Source organism: Hyperolius riggenbachi, chromosome 1, assembly GCF_040937935.1.
Source record: "Hyperolius riggenbachi isolate aHypRig1 chromosome 1, aHypRig1.pri, whole genome shotgun sequence".
NCBI classification, from domain to species: Eukaryota; Metazoa; Chordata; class Amphibia; order Anura; family Hyperoliidae; genus Hyperolius; species Hyperolius riggenbachi.
In genome coordinates, this window is record NC_090646.1 from 231715849 (window position 1) to 231731001 (window position 15153).

Below are 15153 nucleotides of genomic sequence, written 5' to 3' on the forward strand. Positions count from 1 at the left end.
ATCAGTGCGTGATTACAGGGAAGAATAGATGTATACAGTACACGGGGGGGGGTGTGTCTGGGGAGGATCTGAGGGTGTGTGGGGGGGTGATCAGGAGCCCCCAGGGGGCAGTTTAGGACCTAACCTAAAAATACCGTTGACAGATAGTGACAGGGAGTGATTGATGGGTGATTAGAGGGGAGAACAGATGTAAACAATGCACTTCAGAGGTGATCTGAGGGCGGGTGTGCGGGCGATCTGAGGGTGTGGGGGGGTGATCAGGTGCCCGCAAGGGGCAGGTTAGGGTCTGATCTGATGGGTGTTAGTGACAGGGGGTGATTGACAGGTGATTGACAGGTGATCAGTGAGTGATTACAGGGAAGAATAGATGTATACAATACACGGGGGGTGGGGGGGTCTGGGGAGGGTGTGGGGGGTGATCAGGAGCCCCCAGGGGGCAGTTAGGACTTAACCTAAAAAAATTGCGTTGACAGATAGTGCCAGGGAGTGATTGATGGGTGATTAGGGGGGTGATTGGGTGCAAACGGGGGTGGGAAGGGGGCGGTCTGAGGAGTGCTGTGGGCGATCAGAGGGCAGGGGGGGGCAGATCAGTGTGATTGGGTGCACACAGGGAGGGCTGCAGCCTGCCCTGGTGGTCCCTCGATCACTGGGACCACCAGGGCAGGAGGCAGCCTGCATAATACACTTTGTATACAATACAAAGCGTATTATACGCTTGTATTGCAGCAGATCGGGGGTTAACAACCCGCCGGCGCTTCCGTACGGCTGACGGGTTGACGTCGCGGGTGTGCGGAGCCTATTGCCGGCGGATGCGCGCGCAATGAGCAGGACAGCGCAGAACGAGCCGCCGCCATTCGGCGTATTGCGGTCGTTCTGCGGGCCACTTTGCTGCCGCCCCCTCGGCTGTTGGCGGTCGGCCAGTGGTTAATCCCAGTCACCCAGTGACCAACTGTGCAAAGTTTGAGAACCCTACCATTAACAGTGTAAGAATGGCTGCAGTTTACATTTTCCCAGTGACATTTGTATTTTTCTCCGCCCACTTTTTGGTTATGGGGATAAAAGTATCCTATATGTTGTTCCAGGTAATGTACTATGTGTGTGCCAAATTTCAGTTCAGATTCGTTGAGCCATTGTTGCATGATTGAGTAACAAACGTCCAAACTTTCGCATTTATAATATTAGTGAGATTGTACTTCTTAGGAAATAAAATTGCTGGTATACAGTGATGCCCATAATTATTCATACGCCTGGCAAATTTTGACTTAGTTACTTTTATTTAACCAGCAAGTAATTTTTTGATGGGAAATGACATAGGTGTCTACCAAAAGATAAGACCATGTACAAGAGGCATTATTGTGTGTGTGGGGGGGGGGGGGGGGGGGGAGGGGTCGAATTCTCAGCTTTTGTTTACATTTCAGCAAAAAGTGCCCAGTCCAAACTTATTCATACACTTCTCAATAATCAATAAAAAAGCCTTTATTGCCTATTACAACAATCAAATGTTTCCTATAATTGCAGACCAGCTTTTTGTATGTTTCAACATGTATTTTTGTCCAATTATCTTTAGCAATAAGCTCCAAATCTTTCAGGTTGGAGGGTCTTCTTGCCATCACCCTGATCTTTAGCTTCCTCCACAGATTCACAATTAGATTCCAGTCAGGACTCTGACTGGGCCACTCCAAAACATTGTTGTTGTCTGCTAACTATTTTTTCACCACTTTTATTGTGTGTTTTGGGTCATTGTCATGCTGGAACGTCCACTGGTGCCCAAGGCAAAGTTTCTCTGCAGACTGCCTGATGTTGTCTTTGACAGTCCTTATGCTTTTGTTCTTTTTTCATGGTGCCATTTACTGTGATTAGGTTCCCTGGTCCATTGGCTGAGAAACACCCCCAAAGCATTAGGTTCCCCACCACCATGTTTGACAGTGGGGATGGTTTTCTTTGGGTTAAAGGCTTCTTTTTTATGCCAAATGAAGGAAACCTCATTTTGTGACCGAACCATTCAATTTTTGTTTCATCTGACCATAACCAGAAGTCTACTTATTTGTCCAGATGAGCATTTGAAAAGGCCGAGCGAGCTTTTGTTTGCCTTATCTGGAGAAGTGGCATCCTCCTTGGTCTGCACCTGTGAAACCCAGCAGTGTGCAGTGTCTGTTGGATTGTCTGCCTTGAGATATTGCCAACAGTAGAGCCCAGGTTCACCAGGATGGCCTTGGTGGTGATCCTTGGATTCTTTTTCACCTCCCTAACTATCCAGGCCAGCACAGGTGTCACTTTTCGCTACCGACCACGTCCTCTGAGATTTTGCGGAACATCTTGTATTTTTAATAATACTTTGCACTGTAGCCACTGGAACTTGAAAACATTTAGAAATGGCCTTGTAGCCCTTTCCAGACTTGTGAACAGCCACAATGCGCAGCTGCAGGTCCTCACTGAGCTCTTTTGTCTGACAGTCCACAAACCAACTGCAGAGAGCTGCTGTTTTTTTACCTGTTGAGTTGATTAAAACAGCTGTCCCCAATTAATCAGGGTAATTAGGATGCTTTAGAACATCTTGGACTATTTGGAATGGTATAGAACTTTGGGTTTTCCCACAGGCTGTGACAGTTTGTGAAGGGTATGAATAATTTTGAACTGGACACTTTTTGCTCAAATATAAATAAAAGCTAAGAAATGTGTCCCCCCCCCACACACACACAATAATGCCTTCTACATTGTCTTATTACCTTTAGGAGACACCTATGTCATTACCCATCAAGAAATTTCTTGATGGTTGAATAAAAGTAGCTTTAAGTCAAAATTTGCCAGGGGTATGAATAATTATGGGCAGCACTTTATATTCTGTAAAAGCAATTTATTTATGCAAACTTACTTGTCATTGGTTGCTAGAACTCCATTTGTTCCATTTTCTTTGGCTTGCCACTTAAAGCTCTGAGGCAGGTGGCACACTTGCTTGAATGGTACGCTTTTTGCCACATACAGGAAAACCTACGCTGCCACACTGGCCATTGAAATCAATGGCCCACTGAGGAGGTTTTTTTTGTAACCATCTGTGATCGATTTGCATGACTTTCCCCACAATTTAAAATTGGACAGCCTTCTTCCTTTTTCCACACAAAATGCATGTGTGTTCCCAGTTACAGTGTCTAGAGCTGCAGTCCATAAACTCACTTGTGAAAAATGTGAAAACTACGTGCCTGACATCTGCGAAACCTGAGGGACAAGTGTGCTCTCTGCCTGATGCAAACAGGAAAACAGACGAGTCACTTTGCATAAACTTATAGTGGCCAGCAATGATCCTGATTTTGGTTAACTGCCTATTGCTTTGAAACATTATAGAAAATGATGCTGCAGTACGCCTATCTGCTCTCTCTGAATAGGCTTTGTAAAGTTATTGAGAATATAAGGTCTTGTCAGGGCTTTGCTTTTTTAATCTCTGTTTTATTGTTGTTTCACAGACATTGAAGATGTAAGAAAACACAAACCAGGTTATCTTGAGGCTACTGTAGATTGGCTAAAATCCTATAAACTTCCTGATGGGAAGCCAGAAAATAAGATTGGTTTTAATGAGGAGTTTAAAAACCAGGTAGGACCAAAGCAAGTATGACTCGCATGCAGAAAATAGAGGTTTAACTTTTAGGCTAATTTCACACCAGGACGTTGCGTTAGAGGGGGCGTTAAGGTCGCATAACGTCCCCCTAACTCAACGCCTGGTGGTGCTGGATCTGGACGTCAGAGTGAGCCGCGTTGTGCAGCTCACTCTGGCGTCAGTGATGCCGTGATGCGCACTCTTGTGCGCATGCGGCATCACGTGGTCCCGCCGGCCAATCGCCGCACAGAGCGGCTGCTCCAGGAAGTAAACACTGCACGTCATAACGTGCAGTGCATATTAATTAGCCATGTGCCTGGCCGCTCTCCGCTCCTCCCCAACATTACTGAGCATGTGCAAGCAGTCTAACGCGGCTCAGCCGCGTCCAAAGTACTGCATGCAGTACGTTGTCTTGTGACGCAGCGTTACAATGTAACGCAACGTCCGCACTGTGAACAGCCCCATTGATTTTTCATTACTGTGCGGTGGGCTGCGTTACAGGCTGCTCTAACGTGCGCCTGTAACGTCCCACTGTGAAACCAGCCTTACTGTTGTTAATAATTGCAGTAAATTTGTGTATGATGTTGGAGCTTACAGGTGCTAGATAAAGGTGCATACACACGCCGTATTTTAGCAGACGACGGGTCCGTCAGACCCTCCTGCGGGGCGGTCGTTCTGCCGACAGTAGGACGTGAGTCCAGGCTGTCGGCAGACTGATAGGACTGTCTTTGACTGATCCGGAACAGTCTTATCAGTCTGCTGGCAGCCTGTACTCACGTCCTACTGTCGACAGAACGACAGCCCCGCAGGAGGGTCTGACGGACCCGTCGTTCTTGAGCCCCAGCTACACGATATGATTTTTGTGAGATTTGATTACGATTCTATTTTAAATCCGACACGTTTGATCGGGATTTGATTCAATTAGATTTGCCATTGTTTTGCAATGTTGTATATGCAAACTGCGCCTGCCCGTAATCGCTATCTAGAAAATAATTGAGCCTTAATAGGTAAATACTAAGCTGCCCAGATATGCAATCTCAAAATTGTTAGAAATATTAAAATACATATAACCCATCACACGAGTATGCGCTATCAAAAAGAGTCCAGCAATAGACAATGTGAAATGATGTATGTCAGCGCTCCTCTTCTTCAAACTCTGTGCTTTAAAAAACACAAACAAATACACTGCACATAGTGCATTACTGCCAGTCAATACATTCCAGATTTTGTGAACCCTTATGAAAAACACCCGGGGTGACAAGTGGTGCCTCCGTGCCAAGCCCAGTGAATAATGCCAAACTGCTCACCAGATGGTTGCCACCTCAGACAACAGGTGGATCTAGCGTTTCGGTATATAGACCAGGCAAACAGCTCTCCAATAAAATTCAGAATCTTTAATCCAGATCAAGCTTGCAAAACATAAATAAAACTCTCATAGCGTAACACATAAAATCAATACACTTCAGCCTGCGCCTATAGAGCGCACTTACGTAGCAAGGTGATTGTTAGGCGTATCGGGCTCAAAGGCCCAGTGGTGACACTCCTCTCCGGGTGGACTCAGCGTCTCGTAGTTCCCCTTCGACGTGTCCCCTCACGTTTTCCGTATAGTCAATGCGGCCGGCTAGCACTTCCGCATCCCGTGACGTCAGACGCACCTGGCTCCGCCCTACGCGTTTCGTCCGTGCGGACTCATCAGGGGCTGACGTCACAGGTGCGGCCGACGTCCTTTGTAGCTCCAAAACTCCTCCCCTCACATGCATCATCACTAGTTTTGCGCCATCTGGAACGCACGTCGCAAATTCATGCGTCCCATCAGCCTTAATGAGCACAGCGCCAGCTAGTTACTTTGCCTCTAATTTTCTTTGGCCTGGTTGGCTGTGCGACCTGTTCTGTCACCATCTAGTGGACTTTTATTATATTGCACCTATGCTAGTGGATCTAAGACTAAATATAAAATGCGAATTAAAATTCAATTTATCATACATCAATATTAAAACTTGGTACTGGCTACCGATTAGGTCAAATATATGGCCATGTCTACCTGGAAAATACATGTTACCTAATAATTAATATGTTAAACACTGTTTAAACAGAAATTGTGACACAGTTTTTACTTCACCAAACACCTTGTTTCTCCAATTCACCCCTGTCATGCTAGTCTACCCTCATATTAAGGCTGATGTGACCAGCATGAACCAAGGAGTCACCTCTGGACATTGAGTGAGAATACATCATACCGCTCTGTGTTCCATATAGTGCAAGATATCCTGCATAGATCAATTTTATACATCTGTAAACATATTTGTGTCCCAGGACCTGGCCTCTGTTCACATACCCTGCCCCTATTTCAGGAGCGGGTCTACAGAGGGAGAATAATGTTAGCCCATCAATTAATTCATTGCATAAGTATATTCCCCTCCGCTACCCCCCTGTGGTTTTATGTGCCTATTCCCCTTTTTAGTAGTGTGTCTACATGGCAAACAAAATTCTCAACACTCCCATTGCATAATGGACAGGTTAGGCTAAGGTTATCCCTATGCTTCACTTTCTATATAGCTGCCTTCAGTGTCTTTATTTCAGATATCATTGGTAATAAAACAGTTGAGGTCGAATTCTACATTCAGACCCCTCGGGGTTAAGGACTGTAACTGATAGATCCATTTACCCTCTGCCTGTGATATATCTCTGACCAGACTTGATCCTCTCCACTTTTTATTGTGTGCCTCCACTCCCATGAATCTCAATCCACTGGGATCACAATTATGGACCAGTCTAAAATGATTTGACACATTATGTGTCTTTAAGCCCTTATAAATATTAGCTATATGTTCTCCAATTCTTGTATTGAGTTTTCTTGTGGTCCTTCCCACATATTCCAAGTTGCAGGGACACCATAATACATAGATAACCCCCACGCTGTTGCAAGTAATGCATTGCTTAATATCCAGTTGTTTGCCGGTGTTCCTTGATTGAATTGTAGACCCCCTGTGGGGTTTGGCCTCCCGGCATCCCCTACATCCCCGGCAGGAGAAAAATCCTTTTTGGCCCAAAAGGTCTGTAGACCTGGTCTGGGGGGGGGGGGGGGGGGAGGGAGGGGGGTTTAATGTAGCTGGATACCAGCTGTGATCTCAAGTTTGGGGCTTTTCTATACATGAAACTTGGTTTCTCTGGTACTACTCTGGTTAGTGTTCCGTCCAATTTCAAAATGTTCCAATGCTTTTTTATTATACGTTAAATTTCCTTATGTTGGCCGTTATAATCAAACAGCATGTCGAATTCTCTATTTTTCTCATTTCCTTTGGTATGGTTCAGTAAGAGGCTATTTCTATCCATAGAGGCTATTTGATGAATCTGATCTTGCAATGCCAACCCATCATAGCCCCTATCATTGTTTTGCAATGGCAAATCGAATTGAATCGAATCCCGATCGGACGTGTCGGATTTAATCGTATCGTAAATAGAATCGTATTTGAATCGCACATAGAATCTTAACGTGTAGATGGGACTTTAAATACAGCGTGTGTACGCGCATTTAGACAATCTAGATAAGATTTAGATAAGAAAATTCAGTGAGTTTGGGCACCTTGGTGGGGACTCATGAAATGAGGGGGTAGGGAGAAGTGTGACTGGTTTGGCCACAGCAGTAGATCTATCTAGGCAGTGTTTTGCCTATGCAGTGCAATACAATGTGAAGAAATGCACTGGCCATTTGTGTAAATAGAAAGTTTGAGACTCTGGCATGGGTATATTTAACTCCGTCACGAAGCATCCTATTCTGAGAAAAGGAATATCCATAATTAGCAAAGATGAAAGACTCTTATTACTGGGTAGAGGCGCTAGTGCAAATTTTGCTTGTGTGTTGAGTAGATCTACACATTTTGCAACAATTTTCTCTTCTCACTCTTGTAGGCATTTGCACTTGAGGTTATTAAAACTACTCATGAATTCTGGAAAGATATGGTCCATAAAAAGTCAGAATGTGGTGAAATACAGTGGTAAGTGAACTTTGTTTTTTGGGATTTACTATTTGTTTTTTGTGACATAAGCGGAGAATGTTCACAACAACAAAAAAATCACGTTTTTCCCCTTTTAGTAAGAATGTATTAGTGCGGAACAGCCCTTTCTGTTGCAGTGAAGAAGAAGCCACAGCAATAGTGCAGTCTGTAAGTGTTTTGTATGTATGTTTTTATTTGCTGCATTTTTGACTGTTTTAACAAACAAGCATTTATTTCTTAGTGCAAAAACATACTTGCGTAGAAGCCGCTATTTGCAAAACGGAGGTGTTTTATTTCAGCCACCAACTCTGATCCAGCTTCTTGTCTCTGATAAAGTGTGCACCAATAGTCCCAATATTTTTTAGAAAAGAAAACCTTTTTTTGTGTCTATGTACAGTATATCTTTATAGACAATTTTCAGTCATAGAATTTTTGTTTTTGTTTGTGGCCATGGCATAATCACGCAAGGTTTCCTCTCTCCTCATAAAGTAATCTTGCATGATTACGCCACAGAGCTGGAGGCTGGGTTGTGGAAGAGGTAACCCAATCTTCAGAAAAGCACTGTGTGCGGTGGGGCCTTCTCCTTATATGGCATATAGTGGATGAGTAAAGTCAATTCTCTATCCAAATGGATTATAGCATCCTATATAATAAAACCCATAGTGTCCCTGCATAATCCTCCTGTCCGTGTGTCCATGGTTTTGCGCTACTGCGCATGTGTTGGGACAGGAGGAGGACAGGGGGGCGGGTGGGGTGCGCAGCGGCATGCGCACGCGCACAGAGATGCGGGACAGACCTAGAGCCCGTTTTTAAATGGGCTTAGGTCCCCTAGTACAGAGATAATTTCCAGGACACTAACATTGAGTACACTGAAGGTGCACTTTAATTGGGAGCAATTGTAATTCATGTGTAAGTTTTGATATTTACCATTTTGGGGAGAGAAGGGTAAAAAGATACGACATGTAATAATTTCATTAAAGTTCATTAGCATGCACAGAAACTGGCCACACATACAGCAGTGCTGTCATATCCAGTCTAATAATCTACAATTATTGTAGATTGCCTTCTTTAGAACATGCCCACTATATAATACCTTCATACATCGTAATGGTCGACCCCAATTACTGCATGTACTGCTATTACATGGGGTAAAGGAGGAACTTGAGAGGTCCTGACCCTTTGTGGTCTGTCCAGAAATCTGGCCCTGTGAAAAGTCCTGTGGGAGTGAGACAAGGTGACTGTAGTTGATGGAGGAAGAATGACTCCACAGAGCAAAGTGTAACTTACTAGCATCCCATGTCCCAATTCTAAGGTTTACTGACATCTATGTGGATGCAGGGATGCAGGTTCTTTTCTCTTTATTTTCAGTGACCCTCCTAGTGGACCATTTTCTGCTGCAATAGTTTTTGCTTTATCTACACAAATAAACAAGTTAAGGACCTAGTATAACTTTGTTAAAATGTCTGTATCCTATAAAGCTTGTCTGCAAGGATTGTGTGATTTTTTTTTTTTATTTATTTATTTATTTATTTTTACGAAGGAATGTAGTTCTGTTTTTAACATTTTGTTATGTGTTTAGGCTCCGTCTCCAGGAGACCTGGCTCCACTGTCACCTGAAAGTAAGTTTATTTTTAGTTTTTTGCTTTTTTAATATATGGTAGATGATTTACTTATATTTTTAATTCCTAGAAACATTTATATATGTGAAACATTAGTAGAGGTTATTGATGATAGTATTTCTGAAGGTATTATTGAAGCATTGATATGCAATATGGTTGCATTTGAATGATTGATTCATGTTCATTTCATGTTTTTATATGAAATGCGGTCACATTAAGCTCTTCTTATATAGCACATGTGAATAGTTATCGCTTGCATCAAATATTTGTGTATATTCAAGTCAGTGCACAGCCGCTGATCCCCCTTTGTTTCCCCTGAATCAAGTGCATGCAGTGAAGCATGCTGTAGAGGGATTGGTATAGCTGAACCTTTTGGTTCCAGCCATCTCTTTACTTTCGCTGCTACCATATGTGCTTCATGTCCTTCGGGTGCCTCTGCAGCCACTGTTATTGAGCTTTGCTCTAGGTTCTGCTCTCTGCTTATACCCTCCCTGAATATTGTTACTGGCAAATGGGATCCAGAGCAAGATTGGAGGGAGACTGAAACAGCAGAGGGACCCAGAAGACTGTCACAGGACCCAGAGGACAAGTGAATTGGCTCCCACAATAATCACCATAATCAACCAACAAGTGCCCAAAGGGAAATTGAAGTAAAAAAAAAAAGTATAAAGAGGCTGCCATTTTTATTTCCTTTTAAGCAATACTAGTTGCCTGGCAGCCTTGCTGGACTATTTGGCTGCAGTAGTGTCTGAATCACGCCAGAAACAAGCATGCAGCTAATCTTGTCAGACCTGACAATAATGTCAGGAACACCTGATCTTCTGCATGCGTGTTCAGGGGCTATGACTAAAAGTATTAGAGGCAGAAGATCAGCAGGATAGCCATGCAACTGGTATTGCTTAAAAGGAAATGCATATGGCAGCCTCCATATCCCTCTTGTTTCAGTTGTCCTTTAAGGTGACAGATGCTGAGCATGTGTACGATCCGTAAAAAATAGTGCCCCACAATGGATGCATTATAATGCTGATGGTTATCCAGAAGATTTTCCAGTTCTAGCTCCAGCATTAGTCAATTAGCAGGACAATTGATGTGGCTCCACCATTGTCAGTTTGAGTTGCATATCCATAGATGTACGAATCTCAGCATTTCTTCTTTGCTGTAAAAAAAAATTGTTTACAGCATAAAACATACTAGCACAAAAAAATGTTAAGGTCCGTACACCTCCCGCTGGGCGGGCATTCCAGCGACAGTCCAGCGTGTGTACAGTCTGTCTGCAGACTGATACGGCTGTTTCTGAGCGATCCGCCCGGCGGATCGCTCAGAAACAGCCTTATCAGTCCACCGACAGACTGTACACACGCCGGACTGTCTGCTGAAAACCCGCCCAGCGGGAGGTGACGACAGACCCGTCGTTGCCTGCAGTCCGGCGTGTGTACGGACCTTTAGCAGAACAGCATTCAAACCGTTAACACACCACTTTGTGGTTCAATGGAAAGCTTCCTGCCCCTTACAAACTGGTGATAACATATTTTGTTTACATTGCTTTGTTATGAAATGAAACTGATCTGCACACATTGTAGAACCAGAGAGACCCGAGAAGTGATCACTGTAAACATTAGAATATATAAATATAGAAGCTATGCAGTAAAGTCCAATGGCAGCTTTCAGAGCAGATAAATTTACTTTAACCACTTGAGGACTGCGGTGTTAACCCCCCCTAGTGACCAGGACATTTATTACTAAAATGGCCACTGCAGCTTTAAGGCCAAGCTGCAGGGATGAACAACTCAGCACACAAGGATACCCCCCCCCTCTTTCTCCCCACCAACAGAGCTCTTTGTTGGTGGGGTCTGATCGCCCCCCAGATGTTTGTTTTTTTGTTTTGTAAATATTTATTTTATACATTTTTTAATAAAATGTGCTATTTTTTTATTTGTATTATATCCCTTCCTCCCCTGGCCAGCCATTCACTGCGATCGGCTGTGATAGGCTTCAGCTTCAGCCTATCACAGCGGATCGCCTCTGAGTCCCCCAGGGGGACAGCCGTGTCACACGGCTGTCCACAGTACAGCGCTGCTGCAGATCGCAGAGCTGTACAAAGTCATTAGACGGAAACCGCCATCTAACAGTCTCCCGAGCGCCAGAGACTGAAGCCAAGCAGGAGATGCGCGCACATCCTGCGCGCAAACTCCTGCTAGCCCCATAGACGGCCGTTCATGCCAATGGGTGTGGAGTGGTCCTGGTCCATGCCAATGGGTGTGGAGTGGTCCTGGTCCATGCCAATGGGCGTGGAGTGGTCCTGGTCCATGCCAATGCGTGTGGAGTGGTCCTGGTCCATGCCAATGGGCGTGGAGTGGTCCTCCGCACTGCTCACGACAATTGACGTGGAGCAGTCGGCAAGTAGTTAAGAACTTGTAATTTGTAAATGGACCATAATACTTGTGCACAAAAGCACACGCGTTAACTGTATGGGTAATAAAAAGTAGAAAAATATATTTTATATAATCCTTGTTTAAGGATCCATGGAAGGTGTATGCCTACACTGTGGAGCATAAAGTGCCATATACCCATATTGGCACTGAATAAGTCTTGGTACTGTAACACAAGTCCAGGTTGGGTATCTGTTACTAAGATGAATATTAACTCCACAGAAATCCAGCATTCTAGATTTTTAGTGCAGTTTAATGTCACCCATGTACAATTGTGACTTCATTAATGCTCTGTTCCCTCTTGTTGCCGGAGCATGTGTGGCCAGCGGGAGTAGACAGTGTAGTGTCCACTCTGATGGTCCGCTGTGGTCCAGCAGGAGCCTGGAGTGGATGTACTCTATATGGGGAATGCATTCGCCTGCCCGGGATTATTGCTGATTCGATGCAGACCTGACAAGTGTGAACAGCTCCTAAAACTGCAGTGTGGGCATGGTACAGAATTATACCAACTTCCAGATTGTATCCTTAAAGTGAACCAGAGACGAAGCACCCTCATGTATTTTACCATATATATCAGTGGGAGCATTAGAGAAAACACCTACCAGGCTTTCTGTTTCATTCTGCACTGCACAGCTTGTTTCTTATCAGACCTAATAAAATCCCCGACTGAGCATTCAGTCTGGCTTTGCTATAATGACTCGGCTATAATGATTCCTGAGCAGAGCCAGAAGGGGGCAGGCTTGGACTTGAAAAAACATGAGAGAACACAGACTGAGCTATAAATATTACTGAGCAAAGCCAGACTGAATGCTCAGTCGGGGATTTTATCAGGGCTGATTAGAAGCAGGCTGTGCAGTACAGAATGAAACAGAAAGCAAGGTAGGTGTTTTCTCTAATGTTCCCACTGATATATATGGTAAAATACATGAGGGTTTTTCATCTCTGGTTCTCTTTAACAGCCACCTGAAGTATGCTCAAAGTTAATGCCTCTAGCTTTAGTGTAAATAATGACGTAGAGAGGCAACTATTTTAATTCTTGGAATTGGTTGGTTGAATATCCTAATATAGCAGCCAGTTCCCGCTTTTTCAGAGAAAAAAATATGTTTGGCTAGTTGTTACTGTTACATAAATAATAGAAAACAAAGCATTTTGCAAGTCCCATCATAACATTGCAAATCACATTTGCTGTAAAATTATTTTTTTTGTGGGGGAGAGGTTTCTATAGTTTTCTGTTTTCTTCAATTTATACTTGACTGGAAATATATTATATAATGACACTATTAATCATTGTGGCAGTTTTCAGAGCCATTGGTGTGCCATTTGTTCTCATTTCAGTCTCGTAAAGTGATAAATGCTTTTCCCCCCTCCCTTACTAATTTAGATGTCCTTCTCTTACAGTTGATGTCTGGCATTTCATCAGAAAGTGATTCTGCTAACTGCAGTAAATGATTTCAATAATCATGTGGGGAAATTGGTGGAGTAAATGTATATATTATCCTATTTTATTATCCTGCTATGGATTCTGATGACATTATGTAAATAAACACATTTTCATTTAAATATTCTCTCTTCTTGACTGTTTAATCATGAAGGATAATTTAGTATCGCTTTACTTGGCTTATTCAGGTAGCTCAACTGATGTGCTAAATGCAGTAGTCCCTGGCTGTGAGTAGATGAAGGCAGCTGGCCCACAGCAGAGTGTCTCTCTCACCTTTCTCTCCTTGGCTGTGTATAGCAAACCTCATAAAAACTTCCTTACCATTCTTTTGTGCATGCAAGCCCATAATCACTCCTCAGTAACTAACAATCTGACTGGATACTCTTCAGATTGCTTGCAGGATCTGTATCTACTTCATGCATTCTTGGAAACAGACATATTGTTAACATCCTGTGTTTACCAATTAACTCTCTACTATGGCAGTCAGCTGACACAGCTGCAGGATCAAATTACAACTTGTGATTATACACAGATGAGAAGCAATTAGACAGGCTAAACTCTCTAAATACATAAAGAGTGCATTTCTCTGTTTTCCTTCTGTCCTGTGCAAGAGTTCAGGTTCACTTTAATAAAAAGTCAAATCCAAAGAGACTCCACTGAGATCCCGTCAGGTAAGACCACCACCAGGACACCCATTGGGGAAGGGACTCGCCCAATGCGGTGTGGCCACTTCTAGACTGGTCAATGACAGCTCTAAGCCGGGATACACCAGCTCTTCAAGTCCCCAGTTGCACTAGTTAACCATGCCTCAGATAAAATAATTGCAGAACATGGCATGACTTGGTAAAAACACAAAACCTTTATTAAATAACTCCATTCACATGCTCCTAGGTTATTGACACGCTCAGACTTGCTTTTTTATACGTGCTCTCCCCAGTTGCCTCCTGGTCAGGCACTGCTGCAGTTACTCTTTCTTAGCGTTACTAACTGTTCCTTAGAAAGGCTCACAATTGAATCCTTATCATAAATGCATATCCCTGTTCTTCTAGGGCCAATGTAGGGAAGCCAACTAACTTCTGTATGTTTTGGGGATGTGGGAGGAAACGCACAGTTCCCAGAGAATGCTTTAAAATCCAGTTCTAGTTATTTAGCCTCCCTCCCCTTAACTGCACAATGTATCTCCACCCACCACAATGTAATCACTCTAACCCCAGAGTCCTATTGGTGCTGTCTCACAGAGGTTCTTGTTGGACTCCGTTGAGTTTTGGGGGAGGCTACAACATTAAAACCACAGACAGATTAAGTGAATAGCATTCATGATCTTATTACAATGGTATCCGACAAAGGATTTGGATATATTGAGCAGCAAGCGAACAGTCAGTTCTTGAAGGCGATATCTTGGAAGCAGGAGAAATGGGAAAGCATCTGGATCTGGACGACCCTTATCAGAGCAAAATTGTTAGGACTAGATAAGTACCGTAGGTCAGAACATTCCTAAAATGGCGAGGTTATATAGTGTTCCCAGTATGCAGTGCTTAGTAACTACGGTACAAAAAGTAGGCCTAGAAAGAACTGGTGAACTAGCAACATCATGGCAGCCCAAGGCTCAATGGTGTGAATGGGGAGGCTGAAACTGCTTAATGGTCATCTAAAGTGAGAGGAATATGGAGACTGACCTTTTTTTTCCTTTTAAACAATGTAAATTTCCTGGCTGTCCTGCAGATCCTCTGCCATTAATACTTTTAGCCATACCCCTAAACAGATCAGGTGTTTGACTGGATTTGCCGCAGCTTGTTTCAGACACTTCTGCAGCCAAAGATCAGCAGGATGCCAGACAACCGGTATTGTTTAAAAGGCAAGAATTATAACAGCTTCCATATCCCTCTCAGTTCACTTAATGTTGACCATGAGGGTGAGATGTCAGAAAACAAGGCATAACAGCTTACTGCATATGGGACTGCAGAGCTGCAGACCACACTGTCTTTGCTGATCCATGTCCACCACCAGGAATGGCGTTTGAGCATTAGGATTAGACCATAGAGCAGTAAGAAGGTGGCCTCGTCTGATGAATCCTATTTACTTT

At 43.6% G+C, this 15153-nt stretch overlaps 1 protein-coding gene across 2 annotated transcripts in view; it reads left to right on the forward strand.

Moving 5' to 3' along the window:
- The window catches only part of PPA2 (inorganic pyrophosphatase 2), a 52224-nt gene extending 39032 nt beyond the window's left edge, over positions 1-13192 (forward strand). For both annotated transcript variants that reach the window (XM_068270695.1, XM_068270703.1), the window contains exons 8-12: positions 3459-3586; positions 7499-7584; positions 7683-7752; positions 9164-9203; positions 13031-13192. In XM_068270695.1, coding sequence (XP_068126796.1) covers positions 3459-3586; positions 7499-7584; positions 7683-7752; positions 9164-9203; positions 13031-13059 — 353 coding nt within the window. In that variant the 3' untranslated portion in view covers positions 13060-13192. The remainder of the gene's footprint in view (positions 1-3458; positions 3587-7498; positions 7585-7682; positions 7753-9163; positions 9204-13030) is intronic.
- The last annotated feature ends 1961 nt before the right edge of the window (positions 13193-15153 follow it).